Source organism: Myxine glutinosa, chromosome 9, assembly GCF_964187855.1.
Source record: "Myxine glutinosa chromosome 9, kmMyxGlut1.1, whole genome shotgun sequence".
NCBI classification, from domain to species: domain Eukaryota; kingdom Metazoa; phylum Chordata; class Myxini; order Myxiniformes; family Myxinidae; genus Myxine; species Myxine glutinosa.
In genome coordinates this window covers 118,019,575-118,037,641 of record NC_136269.1, presented here as the reverse complement: position 1 = coordinate 118,037,641, position 18,067 = coordinate 118,019,575, and the positions used below count along the sequence as shown (strand labels likewise).

At 44.3% G+C, this 18,067-nt stretch overlaps 1 protein-coding gene across 1 annotated transcript in view; it reads right to left on the bottom strand.

The window, feature by feature from the left end:
- LOC144888199 (DNA repair protein RAD51 homolog 2-like) overlaps nucleotides 1–18,067 on the bottom strand; it is a 36,985-nt gene that overhangs the window by 5,774 nt on the left and 13,144 nt on the right. Inside the window, exons 4-7 of the mRNA XM_078784795.1 lie at nucleotides 16,540–16,650; nucleotides 16,285–16,421; nucleotides 12,266–12,385; nucleotides 10,077–10,143 (exon numbers count right to left, since the gene is read on the bottom strand). Coding sequence (XP_078640921.1) covers nucleotides 10,134–10,143; nucleotides 12,266–12,385; nucleotides 16,285–16,421; nucleotides 16,540–16,650 — 378 coding nt within the window. The 3' untranslated portion in view covers nucleotides 10,077–10,133. The remainder of the gene's footprint in view (nucleotides 1–10,076; nucleotides 10,144–12,265; nucleotides 12,386–16,284; nucleotides 16,422–16,539; nucleotides 16,651–18,067) is intronic.

The window sequence follows — 18,067 nt, the reverse complement described above, 5'->3', positions numbered from 1 at the left end:
GTTTTAAAACTAATAAAAACGAATTTGCGATTCATTCGCTTTCCTGCGCGTTTGTGCACGCGATGGCGATTTCTTTACCAAACTCCGGAAGCCGTTCGCTTTGGACCAAACCATTGCATGTAAATAGAGGGGGGGGGTTCTGTGGTCGTTGCGAATGGACCAAACCATTCATGTAAATAGAGGGGGGGGATTGTCACTGTACTCGCAAGCCGTTCGCCGTTCGCTTTGGCGTTGCGAATGGACCAAACCATTTCATGTAAATAGAGGGGGGGGATATAATTTTAGATAGATATATAGTACGGGCATATATATAGTACGGGCATGCCCTAGTAATAATAATAATAATAATAATAATAATAATACATTTATTTTATATAGCGCTTTTCAAGAAGCCCAAAGGCGCTTTGAAAGAGTACAAAAAACAAGTGCAAAAAGACAAAAATCAATAGGTAAATAATCAAAGCAAAAGGAAGGAGAAGGAGAAGAGATAGTCAGGGGTTAAATGCTGTGGGTTAAATGTTGAATGCAGTGTTGAGCAGGTGGGTCTTGAGTGATGTTTTGAATGTGGGGAGTGAGGAGGAGTCTCTGATGGTGTGAGGTAGTGAGTTCCAGAGGGTGGGAGCAGCGATGGAGAAGGCCCTGTCCCCCCAGGATCTGAATTTGGTCCGGATGGGGGGGGGGGGGGGGGGGTCAGGAGGTTGGTACCAGCAGAGCGGAGGTTGCGGGTGGGAGTGTGTCTGGAGAGGAGGTCAGCCAGGTAGGATGGGGCCAGGTTATGGAGGGCTTTGTAGGTCAAGAGGAGGATTTTGTACTGGATTCTCTGGGGGATGGGGAGCCAGTGAAGCTTAAAAAGGACGGGGGTGATGTGGTCACGGGTCCGGGAATGGGTGAGTAGACGGGCAGCGGAGTTCTGAATGTATTGGAGTTTATTGGTGATTATTGAGGGTGAACCATAGAGGAGGCTGTTGCAGTAGTCCAGACGGGAGGTGATGAAGGCGTGGATGAGGGTTTCTGCAGCCGTGGAGGAGAGGGATGGACGGAGACGGGCGATGTTTTTCAGGTGAAAGAAGGCTGTTTTTGTGATCTGTTTAGTGTATTTGTCGAAGGAGAGGGTTTGGTCAAAGATGATGCCAAGAATCCGGATGTGAGGGGAGGTGGATACTGGGAAACCGTCGATGTTGAGGGCAAAGTTATGGGTGGATTTGGTGAGCGTTTTTGGGCCAATGATGATTATTTCAGATTTATCATAGTTAAGTTTGAGGAAGTTGATTTGAAGCCAGGATTTTATTTCAGTGATGCAGTTTGTCAGGATAGAGTGGGTGGCGGTGGAGATGGACTTGGTGGAGATGAAAAGCTGGATGTCATCGGCGAAGCAGTGGAATTGGAGACCATGACGGCGGATTAAGTGACCAAGGGGGGACAGGTACAGGATGAAGACGAGGGGGCCAAGAACTGAACCTTGGGGGACACCTTGGGGGAGGGCAGCAGTGGGGCATTTGCAGTTATTGATGGAGATGAACTGGCGTTTGTCAGAGAGGTATGATTTGATCCAAGAGAGGGCAGTGCCGGTAATGTTAAAGGTGGTTTCAAGTCGGGTGAGGAGGATGGTGTGATTGATGGTGTCAAAGGCTGCACTGAGGTCGAGGAGGATGAGAATGTTGAGGTTGCCGGCATCAGAGGAGAGGAGAAGGTCGTTGGTGATTTTGAGGAGAGCAGTTTCAGTACTGTGGTTGGAGCGGAATCCGGATTGGAATGTTTCATACAGGTTATTGGCAGAGAGGTGATGTTTGAGTTGAGTGGCTACAGCACGTTCCAAAACTTTTGACAGAAAGGGTAGGTTGGAGATGGGTCTGAAGTTGTTTAGGGTGTCAGGGTTTAGTCCAGGTTTTTTCAGAATGGGGGTAACAGCAGCAATTTTGAGGGATGGTGGGACAATGCCTGCAGACAGGGAGGAGTTTATTGTTGCAGTGATAAGTGGAGAGAGAGCAGGAAGGGAGGCCTTGACAAAGCTGGAGGGGATGGGGTCAAGAGTGCAGGTGGCAGTTTTCATTCCTATGAGGAGTTCAGAGAGGTCAGTAGGGGAGACTGGGTAGAACTGAGACAGGGGTTGGCAGGATAAGGGGGAGCAGGTGGTTTGAGAGGGAGCAGGTGCGGTGGTGGTTAAGCTGTTGTAGATGTTGTCAATTTTGCTTTGTAAGAATGAAAGGAAGGAGATGCAGTTTTCTCCTGTGAATGACTGGGTGGTGGTGTTCAGGGGGCTGAGGAGTTTGTTTATTGAAGAGAAGAGTGCTTTTTGGTTTCCAGAGCCAGAGTGGATAATTTGAGAGTAGTAGGCGGAGCGGGCGTGGGAGAGGGCATCTTTGTAGTGCTGTAGGTGTTCCTTGTAGGCTTGGGAGTGAATTGTGAGACCTGTTTTATTGCGGAGTCTTTCAAGTTGGCGAGCACGAGTTTTCATCAGGCGGAGTTCAGGGGTAAACCAGGGAGCAGAATGGGTGAAAGAAACTGTTTTGGTTTTTATAGGTGCAAGCTGGTCAAGGCAGGAGGAGAGAGTGTGGTTGTAGTAGTCAGTGAGGTCAGAAGGGGTGTGGAGGTCAACGAAGGGAGAATTGGACATTTTTTCATTTTTTCAGGTGGATGAGAATGAGGTTGGTGAAAGAGCGTTTAGCTTACGGAAGTTGATAGTGCGATAATGCCTTGGTGCTGGGGTGGGGATGTTGATGGTCATAGTGATGGCTAAATGGTCAGAGAGGATGAGGTCGGAGCCAGAGAGATGGTGCAAAATTAATCCAGTAGAGCAGACAAGGTCCAGAATGTGCCCACGGTTATGGGTAGGAAAGTTGACATGTTGAGTGAGGTTAAAGCAGGTGAGTAAATCAGTGAAGTCAGTGGTTATTGTGGAGTCAGTGGAGTCCATGTGGATATTGAAATCACCGAGGAGGAGGATTGAGGGGGAGAGGGAACAGAGCTGGGTCAGAAAGTAGGAGAAGTCAGACAGGAATGATGGGTGTGGTTTAGGAGGGCGGTAGACGACAGCCATGACTGACTGCGTGTGACCAGAGAGTTTAAAAGCCAGGTGTTCAAATGGTGGAGCAGATGAGATGGAGATGAGGCTGGTCTTGATGTCCTGTCGGTGTATTACGGCAATTTCACCACCTCGGCCCTCCGAGCGTGGTTTATTGATGTATGAATATCCATTGGGTGTAGTGAGGTTGAGTGAGAAGTAGTCCAGAGGTTGTTGCCAGGTTTCAGTGAGACAGAGAAAGTCCAGTTTATTATCCAGAATGTAGTCGTTCAGGATGAGGCTTTTGTTGTTGAGGGACCGGGTATTGAACAGAGTGAGCTTCATGTTTGTTTGTACGGTGGGGATGAACTCAGGTGATTTAGCCAGGGTTTGCAGACAGGAGGTGCGATCGTGTGCGTTGCTGTGACCAGGTGCGCTGGGACGATGAGTGGGAGTGCGCTGAGCCGACCAGAGTATGGGAATGAAGTGACCTGTTTGTAAGTAAACAAACTTACGACCAGAGCCTCTATGAATATATCTGGGTCGTCGCAGGAGTCCGTGGTATTCGATTGCAGAGATGCATGATGGAGTGGAGTAAGTGTTGAGCAGAGGTAGCCTTGCAGCGGAGTACCATAGAGCCATGTCAGGCAGGAGCGAAGGGGACGAGGACAAGGCCAAGGTCAAGGAGGACGAGTAGGCCTTGCCAGTGGAAGCGGCTTGCCAGAAGCGGCGAGCAAGACAGTAAAGGCCGAAGCGGCAGACGAGCGCAGGACAGTTCGGGAGCGGGCCTGAGGCAACGGTGGAAGAGCCGGGCAGGCGAAGCCAGGAGCAGAGCCGGGACCGAGCAGAGAGCAGACCAACGGCCAAAAAGCCGCCACGGCCACCAGAAAAGCAGACTATGTACAATGACCCAGTCGGAGAAGCGGCGAGCAAGAGAGTAAAGGCCGGAGCGGCAGACAAGGCACAGGACAATCCGGGAGCGGGCCTGAGGCAACAGTGGAAGAGCCGGGCAGGCGAAGCCAGGAGCAGAGCCGGGACCGAGCAGGAAGCAGACCCAACGGCCAAAAAGCCGCCACGACCACCAGAAAAGCAGACTATGTACAATGACCCAGTCGGAGAAGCGGCGAACAGGTAACGCCAGCGTCCTCTCCAGACCGGACCGGAAGCGGCACTCCAATCATGAGATATGGCTTGAAAAACGAGATTTCATTGTTATATTTACATCCAACACCGAAGGTGGAAGGAGGTCATGTTTTCACCCCTGTCTGTTTGTCTGTGAGCAGGATATAGTTGTGAGCAACCCTAACAAAATATCTCAAAAGGTTATGGATGGATTCGGATGTAACTTGGACAGGTTGGGTGTGTGACAATGATGAAGTGCTTAGATTTTGGTGAAGATCCAGACCTGCATCCGGATATTAGAATTTCTAGTGATTCTACTCCATTGTGAGATAGGGCCAAAAACGAACGTAGCACAATATCCCAAAAAGTTTGTGACGGATTTGGGCGAAACTAGGCGGATGAGTTGGTTGGGTGACAAGAACAAGGTGATTAGATTTTGGTTAAGCTGCGGATGCAAATCTGGCCTATCAGAGGAATACAAAAGGTAAACCGTTCAGCCTGGCACATGTATGCACTCTGAGTGCCTGTTTTATTTACACCTGTTACTCTCTTTGTGTTTCTCCTCTTCTTTCCTGTAAAAACGGTTCAGTTCTCGAGGATAATTGACCCACGTCTTTTTTTATATCCTCCCCTTCGTTCTTTGACTTCCGATGCTTGATCCTGCTGATTCAACTCTGGGCCCATTCATTCCACAACATAATCCCCACTCACCGCCAACCACAATTCCTTCCCTCTTTTGCTCTAAATAAGGATTAACATCAACAACGCTAGCTTCACCTCACTTCTCACTTGTCTCAACTTACTCTTCTCAGCTTTGTTGATCAAATTAATCGTTTAACTTGTCTGCCGCTGCAGACCAACGTGTCTTCACAGAAACTAGATTCCATTGTTATTTTCATGTCCTATTTCATAAAACTGCCAGAAAAAAAATGTTCACACTGGAATTAGCGACTAGCAAAACGTTAAAGTTGAATGAAGCACAGAAGTAACCTTTTTGTGAACGGGTTGGAATTTTGCGTTACTTTCTTGTATTATTTCTTCCTATTTCATGGTACATGTTATGCCGACTCTTCTTCAAACAGAAACACGGTTCCTACTGAATTATTCAGTCCATACCAAATCGTGGGAAAACAAACGAGGAGTATGATGGCATTATTGTGCAGGCGACACCTAAATTCAAATTAGAAGGTGCATCTCCGTCATTTTAACCACCCAGTGGTGATCAGTCCAGGCTTGGCACTGCGGTTTGAATTGCTGTTGTACAGGTCGAAATTGGAAGAAAATAATAAAATTACTTTGAAGCACAAAAAGTGCGGCACAAATTAAATAGCAATAAAACGTGTTGTTAACTCAGCAAAAGAACTGTAACTGACTTGAGGTGTTCTGAAACATGCAGGGCCGGATGCGCACTTGAGGTCAAGCCTTGGCGTGTTTGTTCCCACGTGGTGTATTACATGTTTGGGCGTTTTGGCAAGCGGCTTTGGGAGGTCGAGTGATAATGTATAACGAGCCGAAACCCGTGGAACATCCACGGAAGGGAGGATGTGGTGTATGGATAGAGTGTATCATTATGGGTGGCATAGGGGATTTGCTTGTCCGAGTAAGAGTGAGGAAGAAAGATGAGAATGAAGAGTGCGTATATATGGATGGCATAGGGGATTTGCTTGTCCGAGTAAGAGTTAGGAAGAAAGATGAGAATGAAGAGTGCATATATGAACAACGCTCGCCGACACCGGCACAAATGCATGCTCTGGATTGTCCACTCAGTGGATGGCTTGCTTTCGCCTTCGCCTGTCCAATCAGCGGACGGCTTGCTTCGCTTTCGCCCAGCAGACGCCAATACGATGGCGTCGTAAGATGGCGTCGTATCGGCAGTTAATCGGATGCTTTTGGGCCCCAACGTCGGCTAATTCAGATTTTTCGAGTTTGGCTGTATGTGATAAACAAAGAGCGCGGTTCGTAGATCGTAAATCCATTAGTGCCGTGGGCATCGGGTCACTGCGTGCGGCGTAAAAGGGATAACAAAGTCGAGTCCTTACGCTATTATTATATAGATGATTGTAAAACTGAAACGATCGTGTCGAAAAATAGTGTGTGTGCAATAGTGTGTGTGCAAAATAGTGCAATTACATCCGCCTCATGGTTACTACCCCACTCACAGGAAGTGAAAAGCGGGGTTAAGCGATTGGTTCAGTTCTGTGTGTCCATTTGTCCACAAATGTAAATTTATGATTGAGGAACAACTTAATTTCAATTGAAAAAGTTATATGTTGAACATGAATCAGAACATGAATCGGAAAATGAACCTATTGTTTCGTAGTACTTTGGCTCAGAATGGTCCCGATCGCACGTGCGCAGAGAGGAGTGAGATAAATTTTAAGTGGTGAAGCCTCTTCAATATTTGGCTCTGTCTGTCCATCCATCCCATCATAAATGAAGAAGAAGAACCTTTCTAACCCATGGTGTTAATTTTTGAGGTTCTTAAGTGTAATTCTAAAGGGTTCTTCTAAAGGTTAATTCTACAGTGTAATTCTAAAGGTTAATTCTAAAGGGTATTTATGAAGGTTAATTGTCCCCCGTCGCACCGCGGAGCGAAAGGGGGACTATGGTTTTCCCCTCCGTCCGTGTGTGCGTGCGTGCGTCCGTGCGTGCGTAAGCGAAGGACCGAATTCTAATTTGGTGTGCAGGTGCAACCCACGTTAAAATCCAAGATGGCCGCCACCATGTATGTCTGACACCACGTATGTCTGAACCTTGTGAGCGGAATATCTTGAAAAATAAGCGAAGTACCAACTTCTAATCTGGTGTGTGGGTGTATCTAGGCATAAGGAAGAACGCTATTGAAAATTTGATTGCCACGTCATAATCCAAGATGGCCGCCATCATATATATTTCTGAACCTTGTGAGCGAAATATCGTGAAAAATAAACGAACTACTAACGTCTAATCTGGTGTGTGGGTGTATCTACGCATAAGGAAGAACGCTATTGAAAATTGGGTCGCCATGTCAAAATCCAAGATGGCCGCCGCCATTTATGTCTGAACATTGTGAGCGGAATATCTTGAAAAATAAGCGAAGTACCAACTTCTAATCTGGTGTGTGGGTGTATCCAGGCATAAGGAAGAAGGCTATTGAAAATTGGGTAGCCACGTCAAAATCCAAGATGGCCGCCACCATATTTGTCTGAACCTTGTGAGTGAAATATCTTGAAAAGTAAACGAACTACTAACTTCTAATCTGGTGTGTGGGTGTATCTACGCATAAGAATGAATGAATGAATGATCGTTTTAAGGCCATTTTTCCCTGCTTGAGTGGGGGTTAGCCTTGCGGCCCCATGACAATCATGGTTCCCTGTTTGAGGCAATGTTTCTCTGGCCGGATGCCCTTCCTGACGCCAACAAGAGGAACGCTATTGAAAATTGGGTCGCCACGTCAAAATCCAAGATGGCCGCCTTGCGTCTTCCACTTTGTCAACTCACATCACTTCAACGACGGGGGACCAAGGCGTAACGCTTGTTCCAAAGGGTAATTATAAAGGTTAATTCTAAAGTGTAATTATAAAGGTTAATTCTCAAGGGTAATTCTTAAGGTTAATTCTAAAGGTTAATTCTAAAGTGTAATTCTAAAGGGTTCGATATAGTAATTCTAAAGGGTAATTCTAAAGGGTAATTCTAAAGGGTAATTCTAAAGGTTAATTCTAAAGGTCAATTCTAAAGTAATTATGAAGGCTGATTCTAAAGTGTAATTCTAAAGTGTAATTCTAAAGTGTAATTCTAAAGTGTAATTCTAAAGGGTAACTCCCAAAGGGTAATTCTAAAGGGTAATTCTAAAGGGTAATTCTAAAGGGTAATTCTAAAGGTTAATTACAAAGGGTAATTCTAAAGTGTAATTCTAAATTGTAATTCAAAAGGGTAATTCTAAAGGGTAATTCTAAAGGGTAATTATATTTTTTTTTAAATAACCACCTTTAGAGGCCATTTTTCCCCGCAAAGCGGGGGTTGGCCTTTTTTGGGGACCGTGGTTGTTGTTGTTTTTCGGTCCCCTTTTTGAAGCAATGTTTTACGGCCGGATGCCCTTCCTGCCGCCAACCCTTTTTGTCGCCTTTTACGACAAACAGGGAATTACCAGTGAACTGGTACTCAATTAGCCGACCTCGGAAGGATGACAGGCTAAGTCAACCCCCCTGGCATTAATTCAGCGATCGACCGGGATTCAAACCCAGGATCCTAGGATCCTAAGCCGGCACCCTAACCGCTAGCCCAATACCAGGGATCAAAGGGTAATTCTAAGGTGTAATTCTAAAGGGCAATTATAAAGGTTAATTCCAAAGGGTAATTCTAAAGAGTAATTCTAAAGGTTCATTCTAAAGTGTAATTCTAAAGTGTAATTCTAAAATGTAATTCTAAAGTGCAATTCTAAAGGGTAATTCTAAAGTGTAATTCTAAAGTGTAATTCTAAAGGGTAATTCTAAAGGGTTCAATATAGTAATTCTTAAGGGTTATTCGAAAGTGTAATTCTAAAGGGTAATTCTAAACGGTTCAATATAGTAATTCTTAAGGGTTATTCTAAAGGTTTATTCTAAAGAGTAATTCTAAAGGTTAATTTCAAAGTGTAATTCTAAAGTGTAATTCTAAAGTGTAATTCTAAAGTGTAATTCTAAAGTGTAATTCTAAAGGGTAATTCTAAAGGGTAATTCTAAAGGTTAATTCTAAGGTGTAATTCTAAAGGGCAATTATAAAGGTTAATTCTAAAGTGTAATTCTAAAGGGTAATTCTAAAGGGTTCTAAAGGGTAATTCTAAAGGTCAATTACAAAGGTAAATTCTAAAGGGTTTGATATAGTAATTCTAAAGGGTAATTCGAAAGTGTCCTAAAGGGTAATTATAAAGGGTTCAGAGGGTCATTCTTATGGGTTTTGTTCGTTTCTCGGCTTTGCCTATTCCACATTAAAAATGGCAAACTGAACCGCTTCCTTCGGACACGGGTGCGATATTTAATTTTCTTTTTTTTTAGCATTGTCTGCCTGTCTGGCAGTCAAACAAAATTGAAAATCATTGCAAACAGAAAATTTTGTGTTTAAGGATCTCAAAGGAAACAACAGGCATGAAGAACTAATGTAAAGTGTTAGATAAGGTGGTGTATAAGACCCTGCATCAATGGTGGTAATCTTTCGGATTTTTTTTTTTTATTACAACCTTTAAATCTTTATTTTATTTCAATTGAATTAAATACTTCAACAATGCAAAACACAAATTGCCCTTTTCCACTTTCAAAACCCTTCCATTTAGCAGTACTTGGACAAAATTTTACGGCATTTTCGATCATCTCGGCCAATCAAATTTGCCGCTTGTAGACCCCGCTTATATGCTGGTTCCTCAAGACGGCGTGGGGTAAGATGTACTGTGAACTCTCTAGTTTCTAGATGTTGCAAATGTGGAACCTGTGTGGCTCAGCCTAGCATGGAGAAAGAATCCATTATCAGGTGGAGGAGAAAAGGCATTTGTGACAATCAATGCTCATCCAGAAGAAAAAGGATGTTGCCAAATTTGCTCCGACAGTAATGAACTTTGGAAATGTGCACCAGTTTGATCTTCACCATACTGTCAAGGAAACCACGTATCTTTTATGTCAATGTTAATGTACTCAAACCCCTGCCTCACACCAATATACCACAAGACAAGAAAGATGAAGATGGGCAATTTGGTTCCATTCATATCAATATTGAGAAATTGTGATGAAAAATAGCAGAAGTGCAATAATTACTGGAAGTGTGGCACATTTATTTATCCGACTTTTTTTGGGAGAGGAAGATTAATTTCGATCATTGTGTTGCACACTGATCTCACTAAAGATAATGATGTGTCCATGTAACAAGTTTTACAATCGGAGAAACAAACCCAGAACATTAAGCATTTAATTTCTTCTGATAAAGGAAGATATCCGGTGTTGCTCACCTGTTATCTCCAAAGCAGATTTCGGGCGATCGTTAAATCTTACTGTGATCTGATTCGTCAGCAAGATCTAAAATAAGAAAACAGAAGATAAAAATTTCATGTATTAGGCAACGGCATACAAAAGTCTATAAAAACAAACAAACCACTGATGTATTGTTAAGCATTGGTCTTTCTTTCTTTGGTATTGGTCTTTCTGGCTTCAACCTACTCCTCTCCGGCCGAGCTCCCCCTGCTCTGTCTGTGCCCTGCCCCCCAAATATTCCTGCAGGACGCACAAGATCTGCCGTCAACTCTCTTCTGGTGAAACTGCCAAAATCAACTCTTTGTCTTGATTTTGCCTTTTTCATTCCTCACCTTCACTCTTTCATTCCTCTTTTCTACCACCTCTGGAACAATCTCCCACACTCGCTTCAATCTCTCTCCTCCCTCCAGGTCTTTAAAACAGCTGTTCACCACCATCTCTTATCTTCCCCCATCCAAAACCTTGATCTTTTCTTCCCCCGTTAAAACACCCCAAATCCACCTCTTTCAATCCCCAACTTCTTTCCTGAAATTCCTAGTAGTGTTCATTTGCTTTATACCATGTACTCCTCCCCTCCCCCCCCCCCCCCAGCCCTCCCCCTTGCACAGATCTACCGACGTCCCTGTTCCCTACTGTTGTTGTGCTTGTGTTCTTCTCTCTCTCTCTCCACCTCTTGTCTCCCGCTCCCTTCATTGTATGTTTTATGTGTCTGTGCATGTTTTCATGTTCAATGTGTTAGCTCTTACACGAGCCTCGATTCTGTATACGAAAAAAAAAAAAAGAAGCAAAGATTACAAGTAAAATAAATAAAAACAAATAAATGAGCACATTTCCAAGATTGATGACAAAAAGATCAATCTATATCTACAGCGTATAGTAATCCGCCAAGGTGTCGAGGAGGGTGGGGAAGGGGGTCCAAGGGTGGAGCTAAAGGTTTTTCCTTGACAACCCCCACCCCATCCTTTGAAATCCTCATCGTTCATACACTCAAAGCCACGAAGGTGTTATTTGAATGAGTGGATCCAAAGAGATGTAAATCACTCTGTGACAAGACTTGACTAGATGGAGGGTGATACCAAACTGCCCAACCCATCTCTCGTACAGTATAGCATTGTACACATTTACTGTGTGAGACAAAGCATTATCATGGCAATAACATTACATACCGAGACAGTATACCACTGACCATCCCATTTCACCATGGAGCTAATCAATGGCCGTTTTACCACGTTCACGGAGTCTTTCCTGCATGATTTTAACTATTGAGGTCCTGACACGCGATATATTGCCCGAAACAACTAGACTGATGGTTAAGCTTGAATTTTTTTGAGTGATAGGAACCAATATCTCCACTCTATGCGAGAGAAATCACGATATCCCTCCCTATCGTCGAACTCCAGGAGCTACGTTGCATTGGCCGGACGAGGTACCTTTTGCTCAAACATTGAATTCCTTTGATAAACTACCTCGTACCAACCTTAATCAATTTCCAGGGATAATTCATTATTTTTTCCACATTTCTGTTTCTGACATCAAGTTCTGCAACTGACAATTTTATAGTCCGGCCACAAATCACACCCAGACAAAACAGCTGTCTGCTTCCTTTCTGGTCTTGCACCCCCTACTCTTTTCATACTTTTTCCACCCCCCTCTACCCACAGGTTTCTCCAGGGCACACATGGTCCGCCATCAATCCCCTTCTGGTGAAACTACCTAAAACCAGGATCACTGCTCACCTTCACTTATTTGTTCCTCTTTTTTCCCACCTGAGGAATCAACTTCCACATCCTCTGCAATCTCATTGTTCCCTCTAAATCTTCAAGACAGCTGTTCACCACCATCTCAGATCGTCCCCCATCTAAAACCATGATCTTTTCTTCCCTCGTTAACCACACCCCAATCCCTCCTCCTAAGTTTCCAGTTTTAACTCCTTGGAGTTTTCCTTCTCCATACATGCGTTTTGCATCCGGATCCCTTCAGTGTGCTAAGTCTTACACAAGCCTCGACTGTATAACATAAAATAAATAAAGATAAAAAAAAAAGAAAAAAGACAATAAAATATCATAAATAACACCAACAGGCCAACCTTAAGTTTCAATAGGATATGGTATATAGCATTAGTTAGGTATGGGGCAACATCACAGATCGAAATATCACAATGTTTTACCTGTCCATTATATGTTGTGTGCTGAACTCCCTGTACAAATGTACTCTGCCTGTCATTTCAAGGAGTCTTTCCTGACAGGCAAAGTACTCGGAATAGCGTTTCTGAGCAATCTCCATCAACCTATGACATAAAAAGGTAAAACCTGTGTGTTTAAAGGCAAAACGCAAGCAAATCTCTGGGTGACAATTTACCAAATCAGACATGTCAGTATTAAGGATTGATAAGAAAAAAACAAGGCGAGAAAAAAAGGAAATATCTATATATGACACTGTATACAGTCGTGGAGTCGTCTGAATCCATCGGTGGAGAGCATCATCAAAAAACAACAACTGCAATGGGCTGATTACCTCTTAAGAATGAGCGATTTAAGGATCCCGAAACAGCTATTTTATGGGGAACTGCCTGTGGGAAAACGTGGCATTGGGAAACCTAGAAAGCACGCCAAGGATTGTCCAAACGCGACACGAAAAAGCTGCGATATTGACCCGACCAAGTGGGAGCATCAGACCACAGATCGCTTGTTTTGGAGAAGGATTGTCAACAAAGGCATCAGAAAATTTGAGAAGGTGAGATGTGAGCGTATCCACCAGGCTCGCTTGAGGAGAAAGAATCCAGACCAAGCGGTATCAACCAGATTCCAGTGCGACATGTGAGGGAGACCGTGCGCAACTGCGGCTGTGGCCTCGCTGCGCATTCTCGTGCTTACCACAGGACATGATAAACCAACAGTCTTCGTCGGACTCGACGTGACTTCCATCATCATCATACAGCCATGGCCAAAAATATTGGAACCCTTGCACTTTGCTCAAAGAATGCACCATTTCTTCCAGAAAATTATTGAAATTTAAAAAATCTTTTGGTATTCGCAAATGTATTTCTATGGTTTGCAGTGGAACAAAAAAAAGCTGAAAAATTTGTTAAATCTTAGATTATTCCACACAGAAATCCTAAAATGGCCCGGACAATATTATTGGCACCTTTTAGAAGTTGTTAGAAATAATTAAGTGTGTGGTATAAACAGGAGGTCGCCACTCCTCTCTGTCTCTCTGCTGACCGTTGGGGAATTCACCCTCTTCTGTCCGTGCTGTTGGAGTCAACTGGACTCTCATCCACCAGATGTGCAGAGCCATCTGCCATTTGAGCCGCATGACTGTGGACCGTTACCCTGGGAAGGGGGGCTGACAGGTACTACACCTTGCCCACAGGTGACCTAGGATTATGCAAGGCAGGGGCATCCATCTCCCTGAGGTATCAGAAGACACCCGCATGCCCAATGTTTGCAGTGGAACAAAACAAAAAAAAGCTGAACACATTACTAAATCTTACATTATTCCACACAGAAATCCTAAATTGGCCCGGACAATATTATACAACCTTTTAGAAGTTGTTAGAAATAATTACATTTCATAACCTCCTTGGACGTGGCCGCAAGAGAAAACTTGATCGAAGATTGCAGCGAAGGATTGTTCGACTGGTGGAGAATGCACCTGGATCAACTGTCAAACAGATTGAAGCTGACCTTCAGACACAAGGTATGACAGTTTCAACTCGCACCATCCGCAAGGCATTTTGGAGCGCAATGTTCAACCCAGTGGCGGAAAGCTGGGTCTCCGTCGAAGGTCAAGGGTCTTGCAGCAAGACAATGACCCCAAACACACTTCAAAAAGCACCCAGGAATGGTTCAAGACAAAACGCTGGACTGTTCTGAAGTGGCCAGCAATGAGTCCAGATCGAAATCCCATTGAACACCTGTGGGAGATCTGAAAACAGCAGTTGGGAGAAGGCACCCTTCAAATCTGGGAGAGCTGGAGCAGTTTGCACACGAAGAGTGGGCCAAACTGCCAGTAGGGAGGTGGAGGAAGCTCATTCATGGCTATAGGAAGTGCTTGACTGCAGTTATTTTGTCCAAAGTCTGTGCTAGCAAATATTAAGTCGAGGGCATAAATAATTTTGTCAATGCCATTTCTTTTTAATTTTCTTATTTAAAAGGATATATTAAGTTCTGAATCAAAAACAAAGGGTCTGTAATATTAACAGTGAAATAAAGATTTGTGGAGACCAAATAATTTTGTCAATTTCAACTTATTTTTAGAGAAAATTGTGAGTTATTTGAAAGAAGTGCAAGGGTGCCAATATTTTTAGCCATGACTGTATAAGAGTGAGTTGTGTGTACGAGTGTGTGTGTGTTCGAGTGTCTGTGTGTGTATGAGTGTCTGTGTGCGTACGAGTGTCTGTGTGCGTACGAGTGTCTGTGTGCGTACGAGTGTCTGTGTGCGTACGAGTGTCTGTGTGTGTACGAGTGTCTGTGTGCGTATGAGTCTGTGTGCGTACGAGTGTCTGTGTGCATACGAGTGTCTGTATGCGTTCTAATGTCTTCGTGTGTACGAGTGTCTGTGTGCGTACGAGTGTCTGTGTGCGTACGAGTGTCTGTGTGCGTACGAGTGTCTGTGTGCGTACGAGTGTCTGTGTGCGTACGAGTGTCTGTGTGCGTACGAGTGTCTGTGTGTGTACGAGTGTCTGTGTGCATATGAGTCTGTGTGCGTACGAGTGTCTGTGTGCATACGAGTGTCTGTATGCATTCTAATGTCTTCGTGTGTACGAGTGTCTGTGTGCGTACGAGTGTCTGTGTGCGTACGAGTGTCTGTGTGCGTACGAGTGTCTGTGTGCGTACGAGTGTCTGTGTGCGTACGAGTGTCTGTGTGCGTACGAGTGTCTGTGTGCGTACGAGTGTCTGTGTGCGTACGAGTGTCTGTGTGCGTACGAGTGTCTGTGTGCGTACGAGTGTCTGTGAGCATACGTGTCTGTGAGCGTATGAGTCTGTGTGCGTACGAGTGTCTGTGTGCGTACGAGTGTCTGTGTGCGTACGAGTGTCTGTGTGCGTACGTGTATGTGAGCGTATGAGTCTGTGTGTGTACAAGTGTCTGTGTGAGTATGAGTCTGTGTGCATATGAGAAGACTTTTCTTTGACTTCTATACAACTCCACACCCCTTGGACCAATCTCCACCAAATTTTTCACGAGTGCTGGGGGTACCCAGGGTCAAGTCAGGGGCATCAAACCTCCCTCCTCCCTCCCCCCACACATCCCAAAAGGAAATTATCTGTATGCATGTGTGTAGGCACTCAAAATGAACAGTTTACTTTTTAAATTCCACCGATATGCCGGATCTGCATCCGGACCTGAACGAGAATCCATTCAGCTTCTCCCTCGTCACCGACTCTACTCATCCACCAAGTTTTGTCATAACCCATCAATGACGTTTTGAAGTATCGTGCTCCATAAAATTTTTGCCCCTATCTCTCAATGGTGAAGAATCACTTTTCAATTCTAGAATCCGGATATTCACCAAAATTGAATCAATTTGTCCTCATCACACACCCAACCTGTCCACCAAGTTTCGTCCGAACCCATCCATACCATTTTGAAATGCAGTGTCGTGCTCTATATAGTTTTTGCCACTTTCTCTCTCAATCGTGAAGAATGGCTTTTGAAATTATCGTATCCGAATCCAGATCTGCACCAAAATCTCATCAACTCGACCTTGTTGTTACACAAACAAACCTGTCCAGTAAGTTTCATCCGAATTCGTGCACAACTTCCTGAGATATCCTGCTCACTGACAGATAAATAGACAGAGAGACAGGGATGACAAACGTAACCTCTGTCCACCTTAGGTGGCGGAGATAAAAACGGCGGGCCCAATGCCCAACAAATTTTGCATATGTGTTGGCGGTTACCCACAGCCACTAACTGGCAATCACAGAGGTGGAAGGAATCACTGAAAACTCAAAGAGGTGGGCTGGGGAAGGGTTAATTTTCTTGCTTTTGAAATATATATTTTTTTAAATTGATTAATTTCAAGGAGAGTGCTGTGCAATGAGGGCATGCGTACCTGTGGCGGTGATAAGATTGCTTGCAAGAGGAAGTGATCAATAAAAGCAAAGCATATGGAAACACCAAGAAGGTTTGGTCTAAAGTCGATTAAAACTGAAGTGAATGGTTATCCCACAACGTGCTCACCTCAATGGTGAAAAGGCTCCTTCCGTGTCAATATATATGACGGGGCTGTCCAAGCCACCCATTCTCATAGGAAGAGTGGCCAGTACACTCAGCATCATGCAGAGCTGCGTCTTACCACAGCCCGGTGGCCCTGACACCTATGTGGGTGAACAACAATAAACCTGTTTGGAAGTTACGATATTAAGTGTTATCGGTAAAAATCAACCAAATTATTCAGGCTTCATTTTTCCAGCTAGACAAAGACATACTACATACCTCTGTGACTGAACCGCAGGCAAGACCTCCACACAGAGCATTATCCAGAGACGCCAATGATGTGGGTAAAAAAGCAGACTGCTGCTTGTGTTGTTGTTTTATTTCAAGTGCCTGATGACATTGAAAACATGTTTTAAAAAAGTAATGTGCAATACAAATATAAACAGTTGATCAGTAAACTTCCTCGGACAAACATGTAATGTCAATAACGGCACTCAATTTGCAATAAAAACAAAAATAACTTGCACAGAAATCACAAGTCAGACAAATATATCAGTAACTAGAATGGCACTCGGTAGAGCGCATACCTCCGCCAGGCTGAACACTGAACACTCCATGTTTTGTATCCACTGATAGGTCAGATCTGGATCCGGACCTCAACCAAAATCGAATCGGCTTGTTTTTGTCATCTAACCTACTCGTCCACAAAGTTTTGTCATAACTCATCCATAACTTTTTGAGATATCGTGCGATACTGTCGGACCCCGCTATTCATGGTTCCGCTATTCGTGTGATAAAATGTGACCTGTTTCTCTATACACGGAAAAGTGCCCGGCAAATTCGCGATTGTTTTCCTATTCGCGGCCGTGTTCCTCGAATTTGTGGTTTTTCAGTGGTTAAAAAAAAAACCATGAGCCATTAGCTTCACATACGGTATTTATAAAACCTTCGTGGATTATCGTTGATATTGAGGGATTTACCTCGCCATTCACGGATTTTGTCTCCATTCACCGTTTGGTCCTCTCTATTCGCGGATTTTTGTGACTCGGGAACCTATCCCCCCTTTTTCCATTGAAGCAATGCCCCGCTATTCGCAGGTTTCGCGATTCGCGGATTTTCCAGGAACGTACCCCCCACGAATAGTGGGGTCTGAGGGTATATCGGTTTTCGCCCGATCTCTCAATGGTGAAGAATCAATTTTTTTCTTGTCAATAACTTTTTGGGATAACCGGCTCACAGACAGACAAACAAAAAAACAAACAGACAAGGGTGAAAACATAACCTCCGGTCACCTTCGACAGAGGAGGTAAATATCATGAGTGTACTTTCACGTGGATGAAAAGGACATGAGTAGACAACGGAAAAACGCACATGGCGTGTGGGATTTCAACCTGGGTTCCCCACATAATGAGCCATCCTGGGTTCAAATTACTTTGATAAACAGAACAACCCAATTTTAACAAGCTGAAAGAAATGAATGAATGATCGTTTTAAGGCCATTTTCCCCGCTAAAGCGGGGGTTAGCCTTGCGGGCCCCATGACCTCAGGGATCCCTTTTTGAGGCAGTTTTTATGGCCGGATGCCCTTCCTGACGCCAACCCCTAGTCACCTCTTACGATGAGCAGGGATACGGTGTACCTATTCTAAATTGGGGTACACACCGGGATCATTCATCCCAGAAAGCTGGTACTCAATTTGCCGAGCTCGGAAGGATGACAGGCTGAGTCAACCCCCCTGGCGTTAATTCAGCGATCGACCGGGATTCAAACTCAGGATCCTAGGATCCCAAGCCGGCACCCTAACCGCT